The sequence below is a fragment of the Thamnophis elegans genome, chromosome 6 (assembly GCF_009769535.1).
Source record: "Thamnophis elegans isolate rThaEle1 chromosome 6, rThaEle1.pri, whole genome shotgun sequence".
NCBI classification, from domain to species: Eukaryota; Metazoa; Chordata; class Lepidosauria; order Squamata; family Colubridae; genus Thamnophis; species Thamnophis elegans.
The window spans coordinates 25,783,488-25,797,249 of NC_045546.1; the positions used below are offsets into that span (position 1 = coordinate 25,783,488).

General features: G+C 34.8%; 1 protein-coding gene across 2 annotated transcripts in view; it reads left to right on the top strand.

The window, feature by feature from the left end:
- The window catches only part of NBEA (neurobeachin), a 384,945-nt gene that overhangs the window by 196,363 nt on the left and 174,820 nt on the right, over nt 1-13,762 (top strand). For both annotated transcript variants that reach the window (XM_032219812.1, XM_032219813.1), the window contains exon 39: nt 5,874-5,998. In XM_032219812.1, coding sequence (XP_032075703.1) covers nt 5,874-5,998 — 125 coding nt within the window. The remainder of the gene's footprint in view (nt 1-5,873; nt 5,999-13,762) is intronic.

Below are 13,762 nucleotides of genomic sequence, written 5' to 3' on the forward strand. Positions count from 1 at the left end.
GCTGCGTATCGTCCGCATATTGGTGGTATCTTATCCCGTGCCTCCGAATGATCTCGCCCAGCGGTTTCATGTAGATGTTAAATAGTACGGGGGACAGGACCGACCCCTGCGGCACCCCATATGTTAGGGGCCTCATGGTCGATCTCTGTCCCCCGACCAACACCGACTGCGACCTGTCCGAGAGGTAGGAGGAGAACCACTGCAAAACAGTGCCTCCCACCCCCACCTCCCGCAGTCGTCGCAGAAGGATACCATGGTCGATGGTATCGAAAGCCGCCGAGAGGTCAAGGAGAACCAAGATGGAGGCGTGGCCTCCATCCCTGGCTCTCCAGAGATCATCGGTCAATGCGACCAAAGCGGTTTCTGTGCTGTAACCAGGTCTGAAGCCGGACTGGAAGGGGTCCAGGTAGTCGGCTTCCTCCAAGGACCGCTGGAGCTGGTAGGCCACCACCTTCTCAACAACCTTCCCAATAAAGGGGAGGTTGGAGACTGGACGATAGTTGTTAAGTACGGCTGGATCCAAAGATGGTTTCTTCAGGAGGGGTCTCACCACCGCCGTTTTAAGTGCAGCGGGGAAGTGCCCCTCCCGAAGCGAGGCGGTAATAACCGCTTGGATCCAGCCCCGTGTCACCTCCCTGCTGTTAGCAACCAGCCAGGAGGGACACGGGTCCAGTACACAGGTGGAGGCACTCACAGCCCTCATGGCCTTGTCCACGTCCCCAGGGGTAACATCCTGAAACTCAACCCAGCGATGGTCTACCAAATCGTCCTCTCGTGTCTCGGCTGGCTCTGCAAAGGTGGAGTCCAAATCCGACCAAAACCGAGCAACTTTGTCCGCCAAGAACTGGGCATAGTCTTCAGCCCTACCCTGCAAGGGGTCCCCTGTATCCCTCTTATTTAAGAGGGAACGGGTTATCCTAAACAGGGCGGCTGGACGGGACTCGGCGGACGCAACCAAGGTGGCAATATAAGATCTCTTTTCTGCCCTAAGTGCCCTGATGTAATCCTTGGTGCAGGTTGTTAAGAGTGCTCGGTTCGATTCGGATTTATCGGACCTCCACTGGTGCTCTAGGCGTCTCCTCCGGCGCTTCCTCTCCCGGAGCTCCTCGGTGAATCAAGGAGGCCTCCGGGATCCGCCGCCTCGGAGGGGCCGTAGTGGCGCAATCCGGTTGAGGGTCTCCGATGCTGCCGAATGCCAGGCAGCAACCAGAGTCTCTACCGGACTGTGGGCGAGAGTATCAGGAATAACCCCAAGCTCCGTCTGGAACCTCAAAGGGTCCATAAGTTGCCTGGGGCGGAACCACTTGGTCGGTTCCTCCTCCCTACAGTGGGGGTTTGGTCTTCGGAAGTCAAGCCTCAGTAGGCAGTGGTCTGACCACGACAGGGGTATGATCTCATTACCCCTCAGGGGGAAGATGGGGAATTTCACCATATCCACCGGAATATTCAACTCCCAGGCCATTTGCTTAAATTCTGCTAGGATTTTACAGGACATAGCATAAGTAAGACTGCTTATAACAAACAATGTATACAGTATCTGATTTTGGCAATTAGTTTTTGCAGTGTGAATTTAATTTATTATTAAGATAAGATGAACCATAGATGTCCCCTAAAGGATTTGCTTTGCCTAAGGTCTTATGTGTATGTTGCACAAATCTCAAAAGAGATGTAGCTCAGCTCTAATCATGTTAGCCCATTACAAGCTTAATGAAGGAATGTGTACTATTGTTTTTAGAAATTTAGATTTTATGGGCTATGAAATTCCTGTGGATACAAACATTTAATTCTTGTATCTTCTTTTGGACACACAACTGGGTTTCATAGCAACATACTTATAACTTTGGCTTTAAATAACAATACAAATAGGACAAAATTTCCAAATGTATTAGAATAGTCATTTTTCAGTTCCATCTTTAAAAGGATGTCATTTTGTAGGATTTCAGAGACCAAGCTTCTCTATGTTATTCTTGTTGTGTGAAATATAATATATCACTATGAAGGCTGTGTGGCCCTGTTTCTATTATCATCTAAATAAGTCTTAAAAACATAGGTTTCAAAAATTCCTTGGGTAGGTTGACCCTATATTGTTATAGAGATTTTTTTCTTACTGTTCTTGGTTTTTCCTTCCCTGGTATAGTAACATAGAACTCTACTAATTTGGACAGCTTTTAATCTCAATAAGCAGATCAAATTATATTATTATTACTGTACTTTTATTATGGAGGTGCAATGGCTCAGTGGTTAAAAACACTGAACTTGTCAGCTGGGAAGCTGACAGTCTGGGTTCAAAATCTGAGTGCCACACATTGAGGAACTCCTGTTCCTTGCTCCAGCTCCTCCCCGCCTAGCAATTTGAAAGCATGCAAATGCAATAGGTACAACTTTGGTGTGAAGGTAACAGTGTTCTATGCACGCTTGGCATATAGCCATCCTGGCCACATGACCAGAGGACAATGCTGGCTCCCTCAGCTTAGAAACAGAGATTAGCCCTGAGCTCTAGAGTCAGACACAACTAAACAGGGAAACATTTCCTTTTACCTTTACTTTCATTACATATACTTGTAAATTCCTAGAATATATCTTGAGAGATGGCATATTTATGAAATGTATATACCATCTCTCAGGTCATACTCTAGGAATTTAGAAATTTTAAGTATAAATTTCAAAGATTCTTAAATAAATGATTTGGTTAAATTGAAAAAAAAATGGATCATGACATTTTGTTTCACAACTTTTTAAATGTTTTAATAATTTTGAATAGGTATTGACAAACTTATATTTATTTTTATGATTTACATACATCACCTCACACAAATGACTTTGTAAGCATCTTACAAGCATAAAGAAAAATCCAAAAAAAATATTTATTCATAACATTGTTTTCATACCTGAAAATATGTACATTTTATTGGCTATTTCTCTTGTCTTATGTAAGTCAGTGTACCAGTTCCATCATGCTGAGTATCAATTTGCATTAATTATCACTTTTCAAAATACAGTGAATAATCATGTGAGACAGAAGGGACATACAGTGTACCAGGGAATTATTGTTTCATCTGCCATGTCAATCATGCAATATCTGAGTTTGATCTGGGTTTATATTCAGGAATTGGCATTGTCTTGTTTTCTGCATGCATTATATTTAATATAAACTTTGTGTTTATTTTAAATGCCAATATAATCTATCTCCTCCAACCCAATATTGAAAGACTCTGTAAATGCAGTCTTTAACCATAATTTTAATTTGCCCTTGAGGCTGGTCAAAATGCTCCATAAAAATATGTTCTGGGAAGTGATATTATGCAAAATGATATATTGCAATGAGGCCTTTCTTTCTTTACCGGGTATCTGTCCTGAATGAATGTTATAGATGAATATGTGAAGGAAACAGCTTCATTCCTCAGGAAGAAACAAAAAAAATATCCCAAATAGAGCTGGTAAAGAAAAACACAAGAAACAATATTAGAACAGTGTAAAGATGCTGAACATGAAATCAAACAAGAAAAGACATCTCTCATGTGGGTTTGCTGAAGATTCCCAGTTGGCAAAAATTTATTGTATTTTACATTTTAGTTTTATATGGCCTCCCAATAAGTTTAATTTATTTTAATGTAGTTTAGTTATGGGCTATGAATATATATTGAGGAACCTGGACTGGAAAAAGATGGTTTTAAAAATGGAGAAAGAAACATCAATAAACTGTGCTATATTTATGATACTACTTTGTTAGCTGACACGCTGTAGTAAATTGTCTTGAAAACCAAGGAGCAAAGTGAAAAAAATTAAATATAAAGACCAAACTAATAACAACACAACGGCCTTAAAACTGACAATGAAGATATTGCCATGAAACTTATTTTCTGCCTTTTAGGATCAACCAACAACAGTAATGGAACAAGCAATCCAAAAGTTGAGGATGCTCCATCACTGGAGGCTTTTAAGAAGAGATTGGCCAGCCACTTGTCTGGACTGACATAGGGTCCCTCTCCTTGAGCAGAGGCTTGGACTAGGTCCCTTCCAACTCTGCTATTCTGTTAAAAACCTGCCATAGACTAGCACTTAGTATAGTATCAATGAAGTCCTTAGAAAAGTTGATCAGATGCTGGGATATGTTTACATATACAAAGATCAAATCATGCAAGCAGTGGCTTTCTGGTTACACTCTGTGAAAGCAAAATGTGGACTTTCAAAAAGCAGAGTAATCTATATTTCAAGTAAACATAATAAAGTGAACATCTGTAACTATGTATATATAGTTAGTTAGTTACTGTGAACATATTTAAAAAAGAAATACATGGATAAATAAATAAAAAGATTACTGTGACACTTGATCTTGTAGAATTTCAACAATTGTAGTGCAGGCTATGAAATGCATTTGCTCCAGATTTGTTTTCAAGACAATTCTTGCAAATAACAACAACAAAAACAACATAGAACATCTTGCAAGTTTCACATAGAGTGCGCCAGTAATTAGACAATTCTATTGTGTGGTATTATTAAGCATAACCCTAAAGCAGTGGGATATTCAAGAGAATTTCAGTAGGACATCTTAAATGATAGTTAGGTTAATATGGAAGCAGATGCTCCACTGTTTCTCACTTCATAATCATTTGTGGGGGAGGTAAGGTATGAAGGAACCATCAGTTGGAAGTATATTTAACCTTGTGGCCCCAGTTTCTTCATACAAAAGTCACAGGATGTGGTCAAACATTTTCTGCAGCCTAATTATAAAAATATAAGCCATTGGGTAAAAGGTCATTTGTATAAAAGAGGAATAAGCACCCTTCCATTCCCTTATTACCAATTACTCTGTACAATTATGTAAATAAACTTGTTTTATTTATCTCAGCAAATTAATTTTCCTTAATAACATGTACCGGTAGTTACTGAGAAAAATGACCATATCACATTGAAAGAATAGTATTTATTTATTTAAAGATTTTATATGGTCACCCAATAAGAGTACAATCATGACTTGATCATCCATCAACATCATAATAAATGCTAGTATCCAAAACAATAATTGTTTGCATTTTGGTTTAGTGCTGAATTGTTAATTTTGAGATTCTTGAAAGTCTCACATATACTAAAGAAAAAAATAATTTTCTGTCCAATGAAAGCACATATTTGCATTTTCATGCAAATTAACATTAGTTTCTGAGTCATTATGTGGAAGTTTAATATAGATTCTGAATGTAAAACAGGCAATGTAACATGAACATGGCTATGGTTGTTAATGGCTTGTTTTCGCTGGAAGCTATAAAATCATCCAAGGACTCTGTTGGTGTTAGAATAATAATTTACCTATACAATTACCACATGGTGGATTTTTGCAGCTCTAATTCTGTGTTATTAATAATGAATAAAATTGCAATTTTCTCAGGTTGCTTGGGGCAATGGGGAATTAGTTCAATGAATATTTCAGTGCATTATTTTAATCATAACTCCACAGATTTCAAGTGGCCAGTGTTTTATACTTTTAAGTTTACTTTTCTAAAGGATTGTAGTAATTAAAGTGAAAAATATTTGCTCTTAGTCCACTCTATGATTTACAGTTCTTTTTAAAAACACACAAAAAAGCAAGCTGTGTCATTAATACTTGTAATTTGATACTGCATTTGTTAATGGCCTTCTTCTGATTAATGGCTTTTTTTTAGTAGGCAAAACATTCTGAGATAGGGAGGCAGAATCCGTGAATATTTAAATGAAAGGAAAGAAGTTATTGAATATTCTTATTTTAAGAATTCATATATTTGTTTGTAGTTTGTTTGTAATCACTGAAACAAACATATACTTTATAGGGCTTTTTTTCTAATCAATGGTACACAATTTACATGTAGATGCTGATTATTATTTATTTTTTTATTCTTTAGCCAACTGCATGATTTTTGGCGCTTAGATTACTGGGAAGATGATCTTCGCCGACGGAGACGGTTTGTTCGCAATGCTTTTGGCTCCACCCATTCTGATGCATTGCTTAAAGCTGCTGGAGAATATGGTCAGTATCACTGTAACATTCCTACTGTCCTAAATGCAGTTAGAATTGTTATTAAACTCTGTTTGAATGAAATCTGTCCATTTTTGTTATAGTATTTTCTATTTTTTTACATTTAGCATTTACTTATATAGCTGAATACATTTCAATATTGTTAACAGTAGCTTTCAAGCTTGTCCAGTTTGTATTATATTTAAATACAGGAGTGGGGACATTATAATAATGTATACACATAAACGAAAAACTGTAAATACAGTAATAATTCTGTTATTTTTAGAAAAAATATGGTTCATTGAATCCAAAGAAAGAGGTAGGCTTTTTTTCTGACAAGGTAAACATAAAAGGACTTTCACATTTCTCAGTGTTATAAGTCTCTTTCATTTTAGAGAATACAGAGACAAGCCCATTCTTGGAAGCTAAAAATTGAGAATAAGATAACCTTTCTGAAAAGCACTCTGCTCTAAAAAGTATTTTTTTATTTTTCAGTTAAAGAGGGAGACTTATTGTACTGCTTAAAGCTGGCAGTGTGTATGGAGACTTATATGTATATATAAAAAGCTCCATTGTCAGAGTGAGCTAATAAATTTGCAAATAGCAAATCATCTATCAGAGATTTAATAAGTCAAGTTTAAATGAAAGAATTTATAATCTCATTGAATTTATTATGTAAATTATTCCAGAAATTTATTCCACAGTACTAACCTCCGTAGTTTGGTTGAATTATGTAAGTTTAGTAATTTAGTAATTTTATATACACTCTCTTGATCTCTGATTAATATGATTTAACTTTATAAAAAAAGACTAAAAGTTGGAAACTGCAGAAAAGAGAAAAAAACCCTGAAATAGAGCAAATATATGAAAAAAGAATGAAGAAACTATTTGGTAACTATAGGCCTAATAATAGAAATCTTAGTTTATGTGCCACAATTTAATTCTTATCAATAATTTTTATTTTGCTTTTAATGAATGACTCGTGCTGAGATATGTCAGACTAAATTTCATGGAACTCATATTTGAGTAGCATATAGGATTGCACAATTATAATTCTTGGACGCTGCTACATTTAAAGTCTTTCTCTGATTTCTGTAGTATGGTTAGTGTTGTTTTCAGATCCCTTTGTTTCAACTCTTTTGAAAATATAATTGAAACAGTATAAGTGCTGTTTCAGATTTGTTTAGATTAGTAAAATATTTTAAAGGTTTATATAGCATATAGCATTTTCTATAGATTTTATATTATATAGTATATTCTGAGATTTTATGATACTGCTTCTCTAGAATGCCATGTATAGATCAGATTGCTCTGTATGCTTCAATAATGCATCATTGACGGGCAGCAACTTTCCATACTTTCATTCAGGAATTTTTGATATTAGAAGATGAATGAACCTTACAGCATTTGACTTGCAAAGCTGTATTTCTTACTAATCTTGATATGTCTTCAACCAAGAAGTCTGGAAGTAAAATTACGTTACAGGTCATCCTAAAATACAACCTCTATTTTATTTTATTTCATGACATTGTTATTTTTGTAATTTATGTTAAAGAACAAGAGGGAATAGATGCCATAGGAAAAAAAATAGGACAGTAATTCCTGATTAGTGTGAAGTACAGTATTGGTATAGACAATATAGCTACATCCTGCTGTTCTTAGCCCCTCTTCCCTTGACCCTTAGCAATGACTTTAATAAGGATTGCTGCATGGGAGACATTTTAACTTTCCTCCTCCAGTGAACTAAATTCTGTCTCTTCTCTGGTGTGTGCGTGTGTACATACTGTATTTTTCGGAGTATAAGATGCACCTTTTCCCCCCCAAAAAGAGGGTGAAAATTTGAATGTGTCTTATACACTGAATGTAGGTTCACCCACCCCCACCAGAGACCATGGAGGCAGTGATGGTCTGTGGCAATCCCTGCAGCCTGGAGCAGCTGATTGGGGGTATTCCGGTAATCCGATCCACCCGCCAATCAGCTGTGCTGAATCAGGCTGCAATAAGTGCTAAAGCTGACCTGGTTGGCCGGAGTTTGCAGCAGCAATCACATTCAGAAAGCACAGTAACTGATTCACCAGGATTCAAAATAATAATAATATACAATATATTACCAAAAGCAGGTTTTCCAAGGTAGCAATAAATACAAGCAAAACATAGCCAGGGTCCTTCCTGTCTCTTTCAGAATCCAAATAGTCCTCATTGGCTGACTTAGTTGCTATGTCTATTCATTGGATGACCTTGTTACCATATATCAGCTGAATACCATGGATGCTGGTAGGCAGAGGCAGAATTTTTTTTTATTTTCCTTCCAAAAACTAAGGTGTGTCTTATACTCCGGAGTGTCTTATACTCCGGAGCATCTTATACTTCAAAAAATATGGTACATATGTATATGCCCCCTTGTATAAATAGCCAAGTCTGATCCATCATGCCATGACAATTAAAAAGGGCTCTCTCAATATAAATTGCTGTCGTATGCTCTGTCTAGGTTACTACAATCAGTCTTGCTTATTTGTAATCTGAAACTAACAGAGGGCAAGAGCAATAAGCCACATTTATGTAGATACATAGAAAAGTATATTCACAAAGTGCCAAAACCCCAAAATGAAACTGTTTGTTATTGTACTTAAAAGGAGGGTTTTTTAAAAAAAAATGTTTACTTCCCATGATACCATGTATGTGGAGAAATGTAGATAGTGTCATTACTGTTTATATTACAAATCACAGTAGAAAGATGTTATCTTTTGCAATTTTAAAGTCCTTTTTTTCCTAAAGCTTTCAGTATCAAAATTAAGAACAGTCTTCCAGAAGAATTTAAAACAGCTTTCACTGAGATTAAGTCCAGAGAAATTTTACCTTGATTGGAGGGAAGGGGGGTAGTTTGGAGGCTTTACTTATGGATTTTAATATTAAAACTTTTACTTGACGCAACTGTATAAGAAAACATCCTTAACACTGATGTTATTTTTATACCTCCTGGTGATACTAATGAGTTGAATAATTTATGAGGTTGTCATGTAAAAAGGATTTGGTGCAGTTTGATGTATTTTCAACCTCTGGTGCTGGAATGTGATTAATAAAGAGCTGGAGGCACAGCATTTTTTTTCCATGGGGGCTTAACTTTCACTAGGGATTTTTCATCACTTTTATTTTGATCATTTTATATCTCTTTTTTATTACTAGAATCACATATAAGAAGTACTGTAGACAAAGCCGTTGATTTTTGTTATATACATAAGTTGCAAGTTACAGAATATAATTCACTGTCCACAAATAACTTCATAGTAGGAACAACAAAAGGAAAAATGAATTATATGGATGTGTGAGGGTTTTTTGTTTTAATTTTATTTTGGAAATAGTAGCATAAATACTGCTTTACGTTTCTATATAGAATAGACTGACAGTTATCATTCTGGGCAGGGCGGGGGGGGGAGTTGTGATTAAATATCACAGCCAAGAAATGTTTAGTCAGAGCCTAAGTCAGCAAGCTCATCTGGGCCTGTGATCAAAGGCATCAGCTTAAATAGGTCTGATCAGGCATTGCAGACAAGGGCAGGCAGCCTCAGCTGAGCAAAAAATCACAGAGCAAAGATGACAAAATTAATCAGTCAATTCTTTGGCAATAAATAACAAGATATGCTGAGGTCTGCAGATGAGAGAATTTCTAGGTTCTGCGGAGATGCATCTACTTAATGCCTGATTTATCTAAGCTTGCATAGCCATCAAGACATGACCTTGATGAATAAAAGAGCACTCTCTAACTAATCCAGGCTTAAATCAGTATTGATAGTGAACACATAATATATAATAATAATAATATGATGCTAACTGATCAAGGAATACCGGAGTTTTTGGAAATAACAGTTCTCTCTATGGATTTTATACTTGCTCAAGGGAGGAATGGCAGATATTACCTAAAGACATAACACATTAAAATGTAGTGAAAATGTTTCTGATAATTTGAGAACCTGAAAACTAAACAGCATTAGGTTTATTCATTTTCATTCAACTATTTGAAATTTCAGTTGTTTATATAACATATTTTGTACAGAACGTACCATTAAAGTACCATTCCACATTCAATTCTCTTTTCATTATACTGTATTTCATATTACATAGTAGTTTTGTTAATTATATGGTTTTGTTATTGCCACAGGCAGTTTACAAAATCATCCTGAACCCTGTAGAGAACTGTTTATATAACTGACTGAGTGATTGCTTGACCAAGCTTAACATGATGCCCGTACGAATCTCAAAGCATGCAAATCCAGACTCACAAACTTCTTTAAAACTCAAACCTTTGGAAAGAAAATTTGCAGTATTGCTTTTTCTGTACAATTACATGCTTTTGGAGGTGTTTTGTGCTGGGATAGAGGAATTAGATGGAACGGCTGAACTGAGGTGTTGTTTAGGGACTTGGTTACTCAATACACTAACCCAGATTCTGACTCTGGATATTCATCTTCACATCTGTTTGTAAACTAATGAAGTAATTCCCTTAACTGGGATTGGAGTGAAAAATAAATGGTCCAAGGATGAAAGTGAAAGGCAGTCCCCTGCTGCTCCTTACCACATTTATCCATGGGGGATGATGTTCTAGCCGATTCTCTTTTTTTACCATGCATTGTCTTCAGAAGGCATCCAGGTTTCATCAGTCTCATTTATTTTTCAATCTAATAAAGATAATTTTAAAGGAAGCAATGAAAATGAGAAAAGCATGTAAACCTGCTTTGCTTAAAAACCTTCCTATTATTTATTTTTGTTTCTAAATTTGTTTGGGTTGGGTTTGGTATTGTATTGGTGCCACTAAGTACCAAATAGAAAAGTGGCAACTGGGGGGAAATGATGTGGGAGGGTATAAAAGTACCTTCCTCCCTTAGGTTTGAAATAATCTGAGTTTACTTACAGTTAACATTTTCCTTAAAATAAATTTTATCATTATTTTTCAAAGAATTTTGTTTGCTATATTATGTTGTGATTGCATAATTTGCAAATGTATTTTAATTGGCTATTATATATTCAATAACATATTTGGGGTTATTTTGGAAATAACTCTCTTAGTATAAACATTTAATAAGGTTTTTTTTGCCTTTCCGAATAAACCAGATTTCTGATAAAGTTACATTTTAAACTTATATTTAGATGAAGGAAGAAAATGTTGTGAAAATTAAATAGTGAAAATGCTGCATGGATTTGAAAGCCAGTACACTCTATTAGCAAAACTGTCAATATAAAAAGTGCATTCCATTTCCACCTCCTCCTCTAATAACCTTTTCTATGTTACTCACAGACAGTTCACATAATCAGAGTATATTGTCAGCTTACTGGAGTTGGGGAAGCATGAAATGAAAATCACTTTAATATTGATCCAATTCTTTCTTGCAAGTGTCCTTGATGTCCTTTTCTCCTGAGCAGTAACTATTTGTTTTATTTAGGGAAAAACTTGGTTATGACTGCTCTTTGCAAAATATATTTCTGGGCAATCATTATTAAATAGTTTTTGCAGCTTATTATTTTTCCCGTATATTTTTTTACACTAGAGTGGCACCAAATCACAAGTAGCCACCATCTCATTTACCAGTCTGTGTTATAAGTCAGCACTCTCATAGCTTAAGATAAGATAAATTAAAGATATGTATAATATGGGTCAAATTATCCAAACATGCCACTTGGGAGATTTTTATTGATAATTGCAACATATAAGGTCATATGTTTTTATCTGTCCAACCATTATGGTACTAACTTTCCTTATGTAACTAAACACTGAAGAATAAGATAACATCCAACATTTTTAGATGTTGTATTTTTTTTTACATAGCATATAAATTAAATAGTTTTTAAAATAATTTGAATCCAATATTTCTTCTTAAATTCTGGAATGTCACCTACAATAATTACCTTTAGTTTTTAATTTTAGATTCTATAATAGGATATTTTCTTTCTCCCCCCCCCCTCTCTCTTGTTCTCTCTCTCTTTAAATTGCAATTTTTCTTATATACTGTATTAAATGGCAAATAGACCTCTTATAGTAAATATAATTTCATTGGAACCTTGGAGAGTCCTAGCAATACGTTAACTCACTTTCTTTAAAAACCTATTTCAAAATAAATCAACTTCTTTTGGTAATTCGGCATGTGATACAGTTTTCACAAAGTCTCAGAAAAAAAAAAGTGTTATATGAACCTGAATATTTTAGAGGCTATGATGGTTGTGATTTCTTCTGATTATATTAAACATTTGGTATTTTATATATCCATAATATTTCCAGATATATGGAAATAAGTAAGTTGAAGTATAAAAAAAAATGAACCAAACACCAAGAACGCCATAGTTCATCCCTGAACTAGATATATTCTCTTCTGTTGGGCTCAAGAATATTTTTTTTAAATAGACATATATGAGCTATTTCAAACATGGACTAAAGAACTGAAATATATATAAAACCATAGCAATGGCCTCAGGTTCTTAAAAATGCTGAAATAGTATCTACAGATTGAGATCTATAAAACATTGTATTTAGGATACATTGGACTCCCTAAATGTATGCAGAAACCTTTAAATGTTAAAGATGTTAATATAATGATCAATTATATACCAAGATGTTGGAATGTGACTGTTTATTGGAAAGTGTGGTTGCATCAAGAATTGGGAGGGGGGGAGTGTCAGAAAAAAATTATATTAAGAAATTGGAAAAGGGCTATTATTGCAAATGTCAAGAAATCGTGTCAGTAATGTGTGAGCTATCTCTTTTAGAAAAGCAATTTTCTATTAATCAAAGGATTTATTATTTATGTTACTATGGCAGAAATTCTTGATATCTTACAATAATAACTTATATTCTCTATGAGGGCTCCTTCTAAGCTTGTTTGTTTTCTGGCAGATCTTTCAGTACCCAAACTAGGTAACATAATCACTATATTTTGGTTATGAATCATTAGCATAAACCTTTGACCATTGATAAGTATAAAATATAAGATTTTGTTCTTTTTTTCTACTTCTTTTTAGCTTGTATTTTAGTATGAACTCTTAATTTTAAAAAATATTGTTTTGTTTCAAACAAACATATAAAAAGTGAGGGATGGATGTGAAATTTTGTTAAAGAACAATGCTTGCGATAATATTGATAAATAAGTGATAATCAGTAATAAATTAGTGATATTAATAGTGCAGGGTTAAATAATATCACAGTCTCAATTCTGAAATTTAGCAGGTTTTTGAAAAATACCCCAAAGTCACAAAGTATAAAACTATCAAAGATAGTTTATTAGTTGTGATGATTACAGGACAGTCATGCATCTTAATATATTTTATGGGAAAGACAAATGAGAAACTGTCCTTCTTTTGCACGTCCTTTTGACATCAGATTATATTGAGAACAAAATATGGAATTACAGATTTAGAATAGGAAATAAATCAAAGTATTTTCTTACTTAGTTTACCACTGTTTTCTTTAATTGGCAATCATATTTTATTGTACGGCATCACCTTTTACAGTTAATGCAGAAGAAAAAGCACTCAAGAAATGATAAATAATAATATACTTTAATGTCCACATCTGAACAAAACTGTTGCATGAAACTTTTTACGAAATTATTGTTTTTATTTTCTGCCACTTTACCAAATTGAGTTGTAATGTTTTATTTACTGATATTCTAATACAGAGAGTAAAAAACAGCAACATCTTACATTTTTTGTTAGAGGAAGAATTTTATAGAGAGTTATTTAAAAATCAAAAGACATTAGAAACTGTAGGAGTTCAATCAAAATTCAGTTCAA